The sequence below is a fragment of the Diachasma alloeum genome, unplaced genomic scaffold, assembly GCF_001412515.2.
Source record: "Diachasma alloeum isolate Michigan unplaced genomic scaffold, Dall2.0 Dall_scaffold_00203, whole genome shotgun sequence".
Classification (NCBI taxonomy): Eukaryota; Metazoa; Arthropoda; class Insecta; order Hymenoptera; family Braconidae; genus Diachasma; species Diachasma alloeum.
Window position 1 is genome coordinate 24979 of NW_021680368.1, and position 15515 is coordinate 40493.

General features: G+C 35.5%; 1 protein-coding gene across 8 annotated transcripts in view; it reads right to left on the reverse strand.

Annotated features, from left to right (window-relative positions):
• Positions 1–17: 17 nt before the first annotated feature.
• LOC107036062 (pumilio homolog 2) overlaps positions 18–15515 on the reverse strand; it is a 130818-nt gene continuing 115320 nt past the window's right edge. For 4 of the 8 annotated variants that reach the window (XM_015253787.1, XM_015253786.1, XM_015253788.2 and 1 more), the window contains exons 11-18: positions 12153–12521; positions 9806–10046; positions 8577–8741; positions 7007–7126; positions 5466–5760; positions 3335–3575; positions 1880–2439; positions 18–1523 (exon numbers count right to left, since the gene is read on the reverse strand). In XM_015253787.1, coding sequence (XP_015109273.1) covers positions 1208–1523; positions 1880–2439; positions 3335–3575; positions 5466–5760; positions 7007–7126; positions 8577–8741; positions 9806–10046; positions 12153–12521 — 2307 coding nt within the window. In that variant the 3' untranslated portion in view covers positions 18–1207. The remainder of the gene's footprint in view (positions 1524–1879; positions 2440–3334; positions 3576–5465; positions 5761–7006; positions 7127–8576; positions 8742–9805; positions 10047–12152; positions 12522–15515) is intronic. The other 4 variants (XM_015253789.2, XM_015253791.2, XM_015253792.2 and 1 more) reach the window with 4 other exon arrangements.

Here is a 15515-nt window from a genome sequence, read left to right on the forward strand (position 1 = left end):
GGGGGGGGGGGGGGGGGGGGGGGGGGATCGATCCGATGTGGACGAGAGAATATCTTTGAACTATCAATCTTTGTATAAAGATCAAAGGAAAAATCGAAACAATGAAAACAAATTTTTTTCAGTGATGATTTTTTTTTCTTGAGTGCTTTCTCTCTCATCATGTTGTTTTTCATTTCTTCCATTTTTTTAGATTCAATTAATTTGTAATTATTATAATACATAATATTCACAGAGTCTGTTGAAATGAATGGACGGGGGGGGGATGGAATTAAAAAAAATTTAATTAATGAAAGAAAGGGGAGATGGTTTTGTCGTATCTATACACATTTCGTTATTCAATATTTATATCACAATTTACAAAATTTGCGGTAATAGGGAAATAATGGGGGTGAACAATAGGGAGGGTGGGCTGGGAGGGGGATGCAGTTCCTCACTTTGTTTCAGAGTGGTTTTCAATTTTTCATTAAACTGTTATTTTTCTTTTTTTTTTCATTTCTCGAAATTTTCGTTCACTATACTTTTGCTTTTTCTATCAATATATTTCCAGGGATTTTTCTTTGAGATTTATTACGAAAGAATAATCAGTTGTTTTGATAGATTTCAAACTAAAAGTGGATACTCTTTTTATTGTTCATTTTTCAAATTAAAAGAAAAAGTAAAATTTAACTTCTCCTCATCATACTAAATTATAATTTCGTAAACCTCATAATTATCTATTTTGGAAATTTTAATAAGCAAAAAATGGGAAGAAAAGAAAACTTTTGTTTTGTGAAATAAAATTTCTACGATGATCGATCACTCATTATCGTTCATGTGGTTCAACAACGAGATTTTTCAGTTTAGCTGAAGAATCAATTAAATTCATCACTCCCATGATTTTTTTGTCTTAAAAATGAGTAATCATTAAATTAAGCAAATAACGGTGAAAAAAATCGTTGTTATTAGGAGTTGTTTTCTCTTTATCCCTTCGAGATCAGTGCAACACTCGCAATGATGAAAAGTTCGTTTACGTCAACTTTTTTTCTTCACAATTTGGAGTTTTAGTGATAATTAATTTCAATCAAACAAAAGTATTTTCATCATGACAAGAGTTTCAGATACATGGGAAATACCTCTGAAGGTGTTTTATTTAATATTTCAAAAGTTTAAAATTCACGTTTCGAGTGTTACGATGAATTAGTTGTGACGTTTTTGGGGAATTCTTAATTTATAAGACCTGTGTTGGCTGCTGAGCAGTCGTCTGTACAGGACCCGCAACAGAGGCTGGTGGTCCGATGGGGCCCAGATCGCCCGTGCCTGAGTTAGCCCCAGCTGGAGTCGACACACCCATTGCTGATGCTGTCTTCATAAAGAATTTCTCAAGTTTCACGATTATATGCTTTCCATAGGTGTATTTACGTAAACTATTAAGGTGGGGTCGGATTTTATGCATCAGTACTTTGCGTTGAGCTGGCTCGGCTACATCGATCATCTTCTGAACTACATAGTTGGCGTATTGATCCTTCATCATCACATTTAATGCACTGGAATAGAGAAAAAATGTTCTTGTTAGGGTTTTAAAAGTCGATGAGGCTTTTGGGTTTTTATTGAGTTTCCTACAACTACTTTGATAACGAAGAGGTTTAGGAGAGAGCTTTTGCGGAAAATTTCTGGAGCTACCCAAAAAATCTTACAATGTTTTCAATAGAATCCACTGGTCAACTCGCATAATCAAGAAATGTTCCACAGATTATTCGACAAATATCTTTGAACCTGATAAGTTTAAAATTCCCGCAAACAACGCTTTTTAATATTTTCTCCGATACGCTCTCGTTGTAGTGATAATATTCCATAATTATCGGTAAATAAGGGAAATTTTACCAGGAAAAGGGCTACTCACCTGTCATTGAATCCACAAACTTCCTCAATGAGAACGGCCCGCTCCTGTCTTGTAGCATGTGTAACACACTTTTCTACGACATTACTGGCAAATTTGTGCTGTGATAATGCCAAAACTTTGCCCCTAACGCTGTTGATCAACTGCGCCTTGTCCTCAATTTTTCCATGTTCAAGCACATGTTGAATGACATAATTGCCATACTGATCCTGAATTAGCTGATCAGTGGCTGAATGCAATTCCTGCAGTATTCCCTGTGTTTGTTCTGGTGTACAGTGCTCCAAAATGCGTTGGATAACACGACAACCATACGGATGTGTGCTTAATGAATAAACCTGTCCGGCAAATGCACCGATAACGAATTGCAGTGCACGTGGCTCAACGCACTCGATGCATTTCTGCACTACGTGATTGCCATTTTGATCTTTGACACATTTCAATACGTGTCCATCCAGTTCACGAACGATTTCTTGCTGCTGTTCCGGTCCAATTGACTCCAAAGCCTTTTGGATAACACGGCAACCATACATTTGAAGTGCCAAGGGTAGCACATGACCTCGTACCTAAAATCAATTTTTATTTGAGTGAAATTGATATTTCGAGGCGAAAAAACACGTTATGGATTTTTTTTGTCTTTTCTTAGAAATCAGTTGGTCACTGTCTTCGTTGACATCAAGGGTTGTTTGAAAGTTCAGATGACACGCAAGAATTCATCATTTTCGGTTATTCAAAATTCGAACTAATTTGATGGATGCGGTAAACGGTACAACTGAGAGGAGATGAGTTATTGAATTTCGCAGTTCGTGTGAATATCACAGGAAAAAGTGAGCTTCCTTGTTGGAGGAAAGTGTTGAGATTTTTTCGTAGTCAATTAAATGAGCTAGTTTTAGAGAATACCAAACCGATTTGTTATAATGACAGAAACATCAAAAAAGGTTTTAAACATTTTTTTTCGTAAAATTACAAAAAGTGGTATTCTTGTTCAACTCAGTTCTTCAGAACTGTTCTGGATTGAACAGAACTTGTTCAATCTGGATATTCTTGTTCAACTCTTCATCTCCATTTCGACATCTTCTAATAAAACAAGGGTATTTCAATTTTCTTTTTAAAACAAGGGTATCTCAGAATTCGCATTAAAACTAGAGTATCTAAAAAATCATGTGAATGCTTGTTGTTCACATCTATTTCTAAGTTTCATGGAGCTCGCAAATTATTTTATTTCTCTTCCAATACGAACTACTTCATGTTATTTGTACTTTTTGATGCATTCATACCATTTGTACAGCTGTCAAAAGAAGGGAAACGTGAGATTTCAGACGATTTTTCATATGAAATGGGAGACCCTTATTTTAAAAATAAAATTGAAATACCCTTGTTTTATTAGGAAACGTCGATTCACAACTTCACCATTAAACTCAATGAGAAATTTTCTTTGATAAAATTTCAACATAAGCATACCTTTTGTGCAAGCGTTGATTTTTGTTCTGGTGTACCGAATTCGAAGAACTTTTGTATCACGTAATTCCCAAAAACGTCGGTCATCAATGAATAAGCAGACGCCAGAATCTCTTGGAAAACAAGTTGTTTCTCGGCGGCTGTCGCTCGTTCAAGCTTCTGTTGGATAAACCGAGAGCCATGCTGGTCCTGGCTGAATTCCACAATGTGATTTGCCAAGTCGCGTAATTGAAGACTCGGAAAACTGAAAAACAAATCATTAGATCCGCAGTTATCCATCAGTTTGATTGATAATTCAACTTATTTCTCTAATTGTTAAACTATTCTGGTAACGAGCATTTGCACGATGAAAAGTCAAGAAATAGTTGTTATAGCCAACAAAATTCTGTAAAGAAATTTCATCTCTGGTGCAATTGGCACTGAAAAGGTACCCCCGAAATCTTCAAAATAGAAAATTATCAAGTTTAGAATATATATCTTTGATAATCCGTTGACAGTTTCATCCGATCGCCAAATTGAAAAAAAATTGTGCCTCCAAAAGTGACTTCGTCTCACTAGAACGTAAAACAAATTTCGATCAAAAATTGAATTTGTTCTATGTTATTATCGAGATCTTCTAAGAATTAATAAAAAATTTTAATTCGAAGATTTCCAAGTACTTTAACAATTTTATTCAGCAATAGTACGTGTAATACACCTTATTCTTTGTAATACCTGATGGGTTCAACTTTTCAGGAGGGCAGTGAGGGTGAATTATTTTGTTTTTTGCGCGGAGTGCGTAAAGTTCAGACGTCAGACGTAAAGTAAATTCTCGTGCATTAAACTTGGCACGTCGTGCGGGAAATAAACACTTTATGCACATTAGACCGCCTCGAAAAGGATAAAAAAAATTACCATTTTTTTTTCAGGTGTAAAAATCACAAAAAAAATTTAGGGGAGAATGGGACAAAATGAAACAGTCGAAAAATGACTGTTTGACGTAACTCAAGCCAACAATTTTTTTCTTATTTATTTATTTTTTTAGTTTTTGTTTATTAACTTTTCTTTATTCTTGGGAGTACTGTCAGTAGAATGGAAAATTATGGAGATGTTTTGATGGGAGAAGATTTTGTCAATGAATTAATTGGAAAGAAAATGAAACAACAAAATCCAAAGTCCAGGGCAAGACCCAGAGGGGGAAAAAGGAAAACGTCATGCTGAATTTCAATCGAATGAAAAACGGAAAGGGTAATCGGTCTAATCTGATCAATTGAATTATAAGACGAATAGAATAATTATTATCCTCATCAGTACTCCCAATAATAAAAAAAGTTGATAAACAAAATTGAATTAAAAAATAATTTTTTTTGCTTGAATTGCGTCTAATAGTCGCTTCTCGTCTGTTTCATTTTGCCCCACTGTCCCCTACAACATTCGTAATTTAACCATAGAAACTAAGGTTCCTTCGCTGTGAAAAATGTCCCATTTTCATTGATCGAAATTGAAGTGCATCAACGATTTCACCCTGAAATGTTCCAATTTGATTGAATGCCTTGAAAAATAATTCACAAAAAAAATTGAAAACGTGGTAGTGGCTGTAGTGATCACGCGGGGAGTGTGTGGCTCCGGCGGTCATCCAAGCTAAGCAGCGTTCAGTCTGCCCAGTACTTGGATGGGTGTCAGCTTAGGCACACCTAACCGCGTGGGACTACAGTCGCTAGACACGAATGTAAAGAACCTCTGCGCCCATTGAGTCAGTGTGACCAATGGACACAGTGCAATCCCTGCATTATCGGCCGGCTGCACGACTGAGGTTTTCCATGGTTTCGCTGGCAGTCCAATCCCGAATGGGGTGCAGTTGGGGATAAAGTAAGTCGGTCCATGGTAACGCAGATAGGGAAGGGAACAAAATGTAAAAACCCGAGAGGTATATGGAACCAAAAATAAAATAAAAAATTGACAACGTGGTCTTCGATTGTAATTTTCTAAAAATGTTTAGTAAAATCGGAATATGTTGGATAATTTCAATGCTCTTGTGAAACGTTTAATTGAGAATCTCCTCATTCATGGTGCGGTAAGGAGGAAGCTGTAGATGGGGCTTGAATTGCAATAATTCGTTTAGATTTTTCTACAAACAGACCCATCAATTACTCACCGATTATTTCTAAAATCCTCCAATAGCCGTGATCGTCCCCCAGCTCCTTTGTCCCCTACTCCAGCGGTTCCTCCCCTACCTGGTTTACCAACCAAATTTGGAAACAACGAACTACTCGATCCAAAGACACCATTGGCAGTGAGAGCTGGAACTGTACTCGCCCTGAATTTCGCCTCAGCACCTGGTGCAGCTGAAACGCGATTCGCACCACCTACTAAACCGCCCAATGATCCACCGATGGACGGTGGAGGTGTCAGGGAGAGTCCGAGAGGACTTGGTGAGGCTGTTACAGTTCCTAAACCACGGGAGTAACAACACAATTTTACTTGAACATCACATCAACTCCCAAGGAAAGATGAAATCAGCAGTGAAGTGGCAATATTTATTGAATATAACATCATCTCAACAATGAGTGGGTTTACCAGAAAATAGCAGAAGACCTTTTTTACAGAGATTTTTTGAAGTTACAAAAACGGTCCCACAGCATTATCTGAGAACTTTACTCGTTAAGGGGAGATTACTATGAGTTTTAAAAGTCGTAGGCTATTGGAATGTGATTTATTATACATTGAAGATCGATTATATATGTCTAAAAATGAATAATTAGTGCAAAAAAATTATATTGTTTATTGTTCGTTTGCCTCGCAGACGCTTAAAATGTTAAAAATAGCCCAGGGCCTCCAATTTGTGAGCTGCAGAGGTTTCTTTTCTTTCAAAATTTTTGGAAAAATGTGAAAGACAATTTGAAAAATGAAAAACAATTTTTTTGCCCTAATTATTCCTTTTTAAACATATATAATCGATCTTCAAAATATGAGAAATTTCTCTTCCATTGCCCGCGACTTTTAAAACTCATAGTAGTCTCCCCTTAAAAAGATGAATGCTTGATTAACGACATTTCACCACTTCACTACAGAACTACCTCAATGATCTAACCCACGGACAACACAAAATTGTTAGACATTAATTATTATTACCCGCCTCCAGCGAGCCTCCTAACAGCAAGGAATCATGCAGGAATTGATTAATGAATAAATAAACAATAAATGAAGCTGGGTTGAATGGAGATAAATACGTTGGTTAATGATTTTTAATGACAGAAGTTAGTTTTTAGTGATATGACGAACATGAATTTAGCAGTAAATCGGTGACATTATTTTGAAGATATCGCGACGAGGGAATGGAGAGAAAGATATCAAGACATAGAAGGCCTTAGAATAAACAAAAAGTTAATTGAGATTCTATTCTGAAACAGTTCATTATCAAGATATTCAGATGAATTCCAAAATAGCCAAGTTGTAAAATAGATAATTATCGAATTCAATAAGCAAATCTTACGAATTTCAAAAGAACATTTAAAGTCATCTCTTGAAAATTTTTCGAATATTCTACTCTTATTTTTCACCGCCTCACTACTATTTTTTCATTAAAACAAGGAGAGGATAAGGTGTGGGTTGAAAATAATATTTATAAAATTATGGCTCCCTTTGGTACGATTATTGGTATCTGAAAAGAGTTAAATGCTAAATGACATTAACTACCTAATGCGCCATAGCTTTGAGGCCACTTTCCACGATTATATTCGAGACTTGGACTGAAGGCAGATGTATTCCGATCAAATGAATCCCGTCTGCCAGTTGATGATGCACCAAGACCCAAACCTGAGACATAAATCTCCTTATTACAAATGACATTATCACCATTAAGTCATTGAAATTGTTACATGGACGAATCACTAAATATACAAGCATGCAATAATGACAATGAATGATGAACGATTATTTACACACAGAAACTTACTTCACGAAACAATTGACAATAATAAACACGAAACGATCTTCAAATAAATAAATGAAAAAAGTTGGAAAAAATAGAGTAATGAGCAAATTTTTCACATCATGTTAATTATGCGTCATTGTTTAATCATCGCAACAATGAGTGATTTTAAAGCTTAATCACGAAAGACATTTCTTAACAAAAGAAGTCTTCCGACGTTTCGTCTTAAAACTTCCCATATGCGAAATAGACGCACGAATAGCGAACATTTTTGATTTTATAAAAATTTATTTCATTACTGAATGTTTTAAGTAACGAGTAATTCCCAATAGCAAGTTGAGAGACTTTTTTTGTCAATTATTAAGCTCTCCACAAAAAAGGTTTCTTGATACACTGTTAGGAAAAAATTGTAATTTCAGTTGACAGTTTCTTTTCATGGTTTTCGGTAAAACGAACGGGGGGGGGGGAACTTTAAGTTATTTTGAATTTTGTAGTGAGGCCCGGGTGGACCATCTTTCGGACGTGATCTTGGTTGTTTTTTTTATTTTGATAATCTGAAATGATCTCCAATTGCTACTCAGTATTGCATAGTAGCCTTGGAGTCACCAAAAATTATGATTGTACAATAAAAAAAAACGTTGAAAAAAGGCTGAACATTTTCAAAGAGCGTTTTTGAATAATATTGGGAAATAAACCCAATTAGAAGGAAATTGCAAATTAATAATTTGATGTGTCTAATCGCTTTTAGGTCATCATTTGTCATAGTAGTCAATGGCTGTCAGATCGTTAGTGACCATGATAAATTATCCATTCACTATTTCCTCTTTATCCAACTTATTTTTTAATCTTTATCAAAAACGCTCTTTGAAAATGTTCATTTTTTTTCTCCTTTTTTGATTGTACAATCATAATTTTTAGGGACTCCTGCGTGATGTAAAATCCAATAGAAATTGTGATATATTTTACATTATGAAGATTGAAAAAGAATCGAGATAACGTTCGAAAGATAACGCATCTGGGCCTTGATTGAAAATTCAAGAATATATTTACATGCATTTTCATGATTTCGAATTGATATATTTACACGCATTTTTCAGAATTTTTATTGACGAAATAAATTAAAATTCCACTAGAACTGTGACTTGATGAAAATGTCCAAAAACGGTATTGGTAATTTTAGTAAAAAATTGTGAACAGTGTAGTTTATCCTACGATCACTCATTGCCAAGATTATCAATTGATCGAGAAGGAATATTCAATTTAATAACGTTTAACCACTCAACTACAGAATTACGTAATGAGGCATTTCTTTGTCATTCGGTTAATGAGTAATACCTGTGCTCTGAAGCTGAGCTGGGGAACCGAGGGCACCCAGTGGTGAACCACCGTAACCGAGAGCAGCCAGGCCAGCGGCAAGTCCTGAGCCCTGTTGTTGTGCCTGTTGCACGGCAACTGCCTGTGCCTGTGCAACCACTGCTGCCGCACTGCAAGCTGCCAGACCTGCATCGAAAAGCCCACAACCCATTCGCGATTTTCTTCCATTTCTTTTGTCTTTGTACTTTCACTAATCGGATTTTTTAAAAGCCACTCAATGACGTTTGTTAATTAAAATTTTAGTTGCAAAGCTTGGGGAAAAATATTTTTGGTAATGGAGGGAGTTTTCAACAATGATCAATGAGCATTATTTCGGTAATGTATGGATTTGAGAAAAAATGTCAATGTACGTCTTGTATAGAGAATTCTACGAGCCACAAAAATGAATTTTTGCTTTATTAACGAGATGAAAGTATCATTAAGTATGTTTATTTATTTTTCGAGAATTTAATTTCCTCATGTTTCGGAAAAATTCTGTAATTTTGTTCACTGATGGAGGAATACATTGAACAAACATTGCTCAATATTTAAAAAAAAGGCAACGTGAAGAAATGTACTGAATCCGAAAGTAAAGGAAAAACCTGGAGTATCTAGGTAAACAATGCAGATATTTAAAACGTTAACTCCCATGCAACATCATGCTAACGCTTACATTCGGTGCATATTGTCAATTTTATTTCTAGACTAGATAATCAACTCCGGTTGGTAGATTCGAATTTTTATAAACATGAAGGAGATAACTTTGCCTGTCAGTTGAAAAGAATCAGAATTTGTTTGAGCGTTTACACTTGCGCATAAGCATTGTCAACCAAGTCTGCATATTTTATCAATTTTTTTGTTCATTATTTGATCATTTCGGCAATAAAAGATTCGACGTTGAGTTCTAAGGTCCCGTATTTTCTTCTAAAATCCTTCATTTGCCAGTTTGTCCCCTGACTTTGTTGAAATTAATCTTTCTCTCGCCAAAAATTTCTCTCAATCCCTCTGTATAATCCTTACAAAACAAATTTCTTCAACTCTAGCAAATAATTGATTTTACTGACTGATTCAATGTTTGAAATGGTTAGAATGTTAAATTAGTCACAAAAGTCATTCAAGGCATTATTACAGACAGGCGAGAGTGACGATGATATTAATCAGATCATGAATATGAGAATGACATGATATCAATGATTTTTCCATGGTTTTACCTAAACATTCGCCTGGTGTAGCATTACTGTGTGATGTTGGGGTCGGTTGAGAATATAAGCTTGGTGGAGGTGGTGCTGGTGGCCCTGGGGGTGGTTGCGATGGTGCTCGATTCACTAGAACTGGTGCTGGACTGACGAGTCTCATTGGAGTTGCTGCTGATCCTAATCCACGCACACCACCCATCACTATTGATCCATTTTGATCGTAATATGCTGGAATTACTTGATACTGTCCTTGAACCTTGAAAAAACAATGGATAATCTTAATGAGGACTAAGTCGATGAAGAGAGAACAATTAATAAAGTGATTTTCTCAGGAACTGCTTCGGAAAACTAACAAAAAACCATTACAATCTTTTCTGAAAGAACATGATAAATTTCTTATTGAATGTAGAACGTTAATAGGTTTCCAAGGAGGCAGTGGAATCAATTAGATGTGAAGAACATAAAGTAATTGAAAAGGAAAATTCAGCGTCTTTAGAATTTTTCAGTTGTTATAGAGCAGAAATTAAATTCAGTGGATTAATGAAGGAGTGAAGTAGAACGATTATTGATGAGTAAGTCATTTATTTCATGAGTGCTGTTAGTAAAAAAATATCAAGAGTCCTTTTCTTGAGAATAATTTCATTTATGACCAAAAATTTCACTTAAGAGGCAACGGAACTTACCATCGGACTAGAAACTGGATCCCAAATTTATTCGTCGTCAGACGACTATTCAGCAAAAACCCAAATTCTTACATCATCAATAATCCTGGTAACTATAATATAAGAATTTGAGTTTTGCTAAAAAGTTGTCCACGTAATAACTTGGACGACTCCAAGTTTCCATCCAATTTCTACTCCGATGGTAAGTTCCATTGCTTCTTAAGGATGTTTATCCATTTTTCAAAATTCGAATATTTTCATGTTGAAGATAAATTCTGTCCTTTTCCAGACTCATGGGGGCACCTATGAAACCAAGATCTCTGATAAATACGAAAAATTATTCGCAGCAGCTTTGACGAAGTCGAATAAACAAAGTTTTTCTTATATACGGGCTCTTATGGGATTTATTTCGGAATTCATAATTCGCCTGCTAGAAGACTCTAAAAATAAAAATAAAAGTAAAGGGCGATGTGAAAAAATTTACAAAATCGAATGGTCAAGGGGAAACTTGAGGTGCCCGCGCAAATAATGCAGATATTTAAAACTTTAATCCCGATAAAACCTCATGCTGACGCCTACATGCGATGCATATTGTCTATTTTAATCAGTGGGTGTAAATTTCTATCAACATAAAGGAGATGACTTTGTGTATCAGTCGAAAAAAGGGAAATCTTTTTGAGTGCTTGCGATTTCGAATGAACATTCTTAGAATTTTTTTTCTCCTCTCGATTAACCCCTCAAGTACGGCGTCCATGCCACATATAGACCCAAGAGCTTGTCCTTATATATGTCATATAGATCCGTTTCGTGATTAATAAAAATTCATTATCTTTCGTACTATTGTAGATATCGAAATTATAAAAAAAATTCGATAAAATGGATCAAATTATCAACACAATGCGACTCGATTTTTTTTCAAGTTATTTTTAATATTTCTCTTCAATACATAAACAACACGGAACTGAATTCGATGTGGGATGCATATTCAAACCTGTCGTTTATCGAGCTAATTTTCATAAAACATTCTGAAATTTTTACCGAACATACTCTATACATTCCTTTATTGAATGGCGCAAACCAAATTTCGATTCAATTAATTACTGATTTGTCATTCACCAATTCAGTAGCGAAGCGGTAAACCGGGTCAAGTTTTTTTTACTATTGGCCAGTTTTTGACGAATATCTCGGAATTTAAAAAAGATAGGAAAATTTTTGCCATGACCTTTTTTGTAGAATCAATTGAGGATTATAAAAAAGGACATGAGAACAATTTTTCTCTCTCTTCGATTCCGAAATATTGATCAAAAACTGGCTAAAAGTAAAAATCGACTTAACCCGGTTTACCGCTTCGCTACTGAATTTCCAACAATCGCCGATGTTGGCAACCATTTGTACTATCGAACTGAGATTGGTTTTAAAAATTCCAGAAAAATCTGTATAAAGGAATACCGTAAATGAACAACTTATTGGTGAAAGCTCCAGATTATTTTAAGTTTCAGATGATAATTTTTTGATCATCAGTGTAGAAATTGTTGCGTATTAAATAGTGAATTCGAGTAGACGGGAGGCCGCCGGCCGATGAGGACACCATACTTGAGGAGTTAAAAAGAAAATCCACGTAATGAGACAGCATAACGCGTTGAAATGTCAAATTCTAAATTGTTGTTGAATAAAAATAATGAATGAAAAAACTGTTGTACCGTTTGTGCAAGATTGTTAGCACTATCTTGTGCAGCAGCTGCTGCTGCTGCAGAGGACGGTGTAAGTGGTCTCCTGGGTGGTGGTGCTGCTGCTTGTGGTGGTGCCTGTGGTAGTAGTCCAGCTGGATAGACCCATGGACCAACTCCATAATACTGGGGTACCACTGGTGGGGCACCAGCGATGAGTGCACCGACATAAGGCTCCTGGCCGCTGATAACAGTGTACGGAGCTGTTGGAAAATTTTGCTGTTGCTGTTGTTGTTGGGTCTGTGATGCTTGCGATGCTGCCAAATATTGTTGTTGCTGCTGTTGCTGGAGTATCTGGAGCTGTTGGGGTGTTGCAGCTTGCGGTTGACTCCTGAACAATTGCTGTAATGTAAAAAATCAAGAATGGAAATTAATTGCAGGTCGAATGCAACGATTTTAACATGTAATAATGAAATTATGAAAATCGAAGATTTGTAATCTTGCTAAATATCTAATTATCTCGGTGATAAGCAATCTCAGCTTATATTTTCTCCTAGAACCACTTACTTTCGAGATAAATGCGAAGTTTGAGGATCAAGGAAGGTTTATGTACCTAGAGAAATCATTTATTTGAATCAGATAACTGGGTATATTGGAGTAGATCGTCATGAAGCATTCATTGAAACTGAATGTTGATTTTTATTTGCATTTTTATTCAAACAAATAAATATTTTTGTAATGGAAACGAATGTTTCCCTGATCCAAAAAAAGACATTCTGCGCTAGGAATAAAATCATTGTTTAGATAACTGATGGTTAATAAATTGTAATGATAGTTTACTTGGATCAAATCAATGTTTGGAATGAATAGCAAAATTTTAAATAAAGACTTTTATTCGATCCTCTGAGAGACTATGGAAAGACATTTTTTGTTGGAAATTTCATAAAATTACATATTTCTGAGATAATTACACAGTTATCGACAATATCAGAAAAATCCGTTTATCGCTCTACTACCGATGTTATTTTGGGGGTGAAATTCATTACAGGGGGAGATGATAAAGACTCTTGATTACAATTGGGGTTTAATTGATATGTTCATGTCCTCTCAGACGAGGTCAGTGACCTTTAATGCGGACATTCACCGGACATGTAGTTGGGTAGCTTCTTTTGCCGTTTTACCCAACTGAGTCAGTGTTCTACGGTAACTCGGGGCACTTTAATTGACCAGTAACGGTAGAATTGAGTTCGGTGAACCAGGGTCGTTTGGACACCAGTTAACGTGTGCTGTATCCAGCCAAATTACTAAGTGCTTATCAGCATTTCGATACTAAAACAAAACCGTCGAAGATCATTATCTCATCAGACGAATGAAAACATTCAATTCTGTTTTGTTCATTTCATGAATATTTTGAGAATGCGCTGAGGTGCGGAAAAATATGGAGAAAGCTTTTAGTGGGGAAAGAAACTTTAGGTAAAAAGAAGTCCTTTGAATTTTGATAATTCGTCCGAAAAAAGGGCCCTTTCTAGAGATATTGAATGAGTTATGTGTAACTGATGCTTGGGAGCAGACGTGATCTGCGATTTTAGGGGAAAATATCAGAAAATGCTTTTTATAGATACTAGACTAGAATTTCAATATCTACAAAAACGTCTTTTGGCATTTAATCTTAAAGCCCCTTATTATCCATTCAGGAAATTACAAGAGATTTTTTAATAGATTACAAAATTTACTAGCAAAAAATTACTATATCACTATTTTCACTCGTTTACGAAATAATCACCAGATCCTTTTTTTCTATATTTGTCGCCCTTTTTTGCCATCTCTATTACTGTGTTTTTTAAAAATCTCTTCAACTTTTTATTCTGATGCAAAGTTAGATTGAATCTGAAATTAATGGAAGTGACCGAACAATTTAACTTTACAATGGTCGAATACATTAACCGAATTAAATTCCACCAATTTAAAAAGAAAGGAAAAAAACAAGCAATAAATTATCGGTTTCATTAACAAGCACTTGCAGACAGTGTGACGGTACTCTCGAGGTCACTTCATCCACCAACAACCATAGGCGTGTTCCGTCACGGCCTTGGATTGGGTCGCGACCGTTCAAGAATGGCGGAATATGTACGAACGAATGCAGACTTAAATCATCGTCTCATTCGCAAGTTTACCATTGTGATGATGGCTGTATACATATAGAATAAGTTACATTGGATTGCCTTTGATACAACGTAATCTTTATGTTCCTACGTAAGATGGTGGAATTCACCGAGTCGTGACTAAGTTATGTCCAGACCCTCAAGATCAACGATGCGTTTCGGGTATCGACCCTAGAGGCAAATCAAATATTCATTTCGAATTGTTAAGATGTGGAATTGGAAGGAAACGTCTTTCCCACGAAAGTGAAAGAATTCTTACATAATTTTTTTTCTCCTAATCTTGTTTTACAGTTTTTGATCAAAAGTTTTTTGGGATTAATCTGGAAAACGGGTTGAACATAAACTGGGGTCATAATTAGGTCTCCGGAGATTTTCATGGAAACCTGCAAGTTTCCGAGACATTTGAAAAATTGTTGTACTAATATAATCAAAATAACGCTGCTATTCATCTCATAATGGGAAATTTAATGATTTACAATGAAATTTGATGAATAAAGACCAAACGAAGATATTTTTCTGTTATTGCTACAACGACATTTAGAATTTCAATCGACTAATTATGAAATTTTATAGTCTCTTCAATTATGAATATCCAGGATTATTGATGAATCGTGGATTCAATTAAATGTTAAGTGTCCAGGAAAATTCTTGAGTCATAGCGACCTTTTACCCCGCACTCGATGCGTTGGGATATTGAAAATTCTCGGAAACCTACAAAAACCCCTCAGGAGGCGGTTTATATCCTGTTTCTGGTTGTTGCACCGTCTTTTCTCATGACACGATGGTCAATGTCGGTCACAGAACTTCATAGAATAGTATTTACTTTAAAGGAGAGAAAGAGAGGAAGGATATGACATCATAAAGATACTTTGACATTTATTTTACAGTTGTTAGGAGAAATTGTCAGTAGATTTTTTAAAGAAAATTCCAAGATGTATGAAAAAGCTCTCTAGGTCTAAAAGCATTTATTAATGGGATAGTGACGCAATTAAACCAAAGATAGTTCAATTAACCTGATTACTGCAAGAATTTCTAATTATTAAATAATCTCAGCAGGTACGCAGTTGGAAAAAATTTGAAATTGCATGGACAGTTTAGTAGTAATTGGAAGGATGCGACATTGAATTCGATTTAGTGTAAAAAAAAAAGGTTCCACCAGTTATCAACTGAACGACATTTCAACTGCGACATTTCAACTGGGATTTTTTAACTACGACACTGGAGCTAGGTTTTA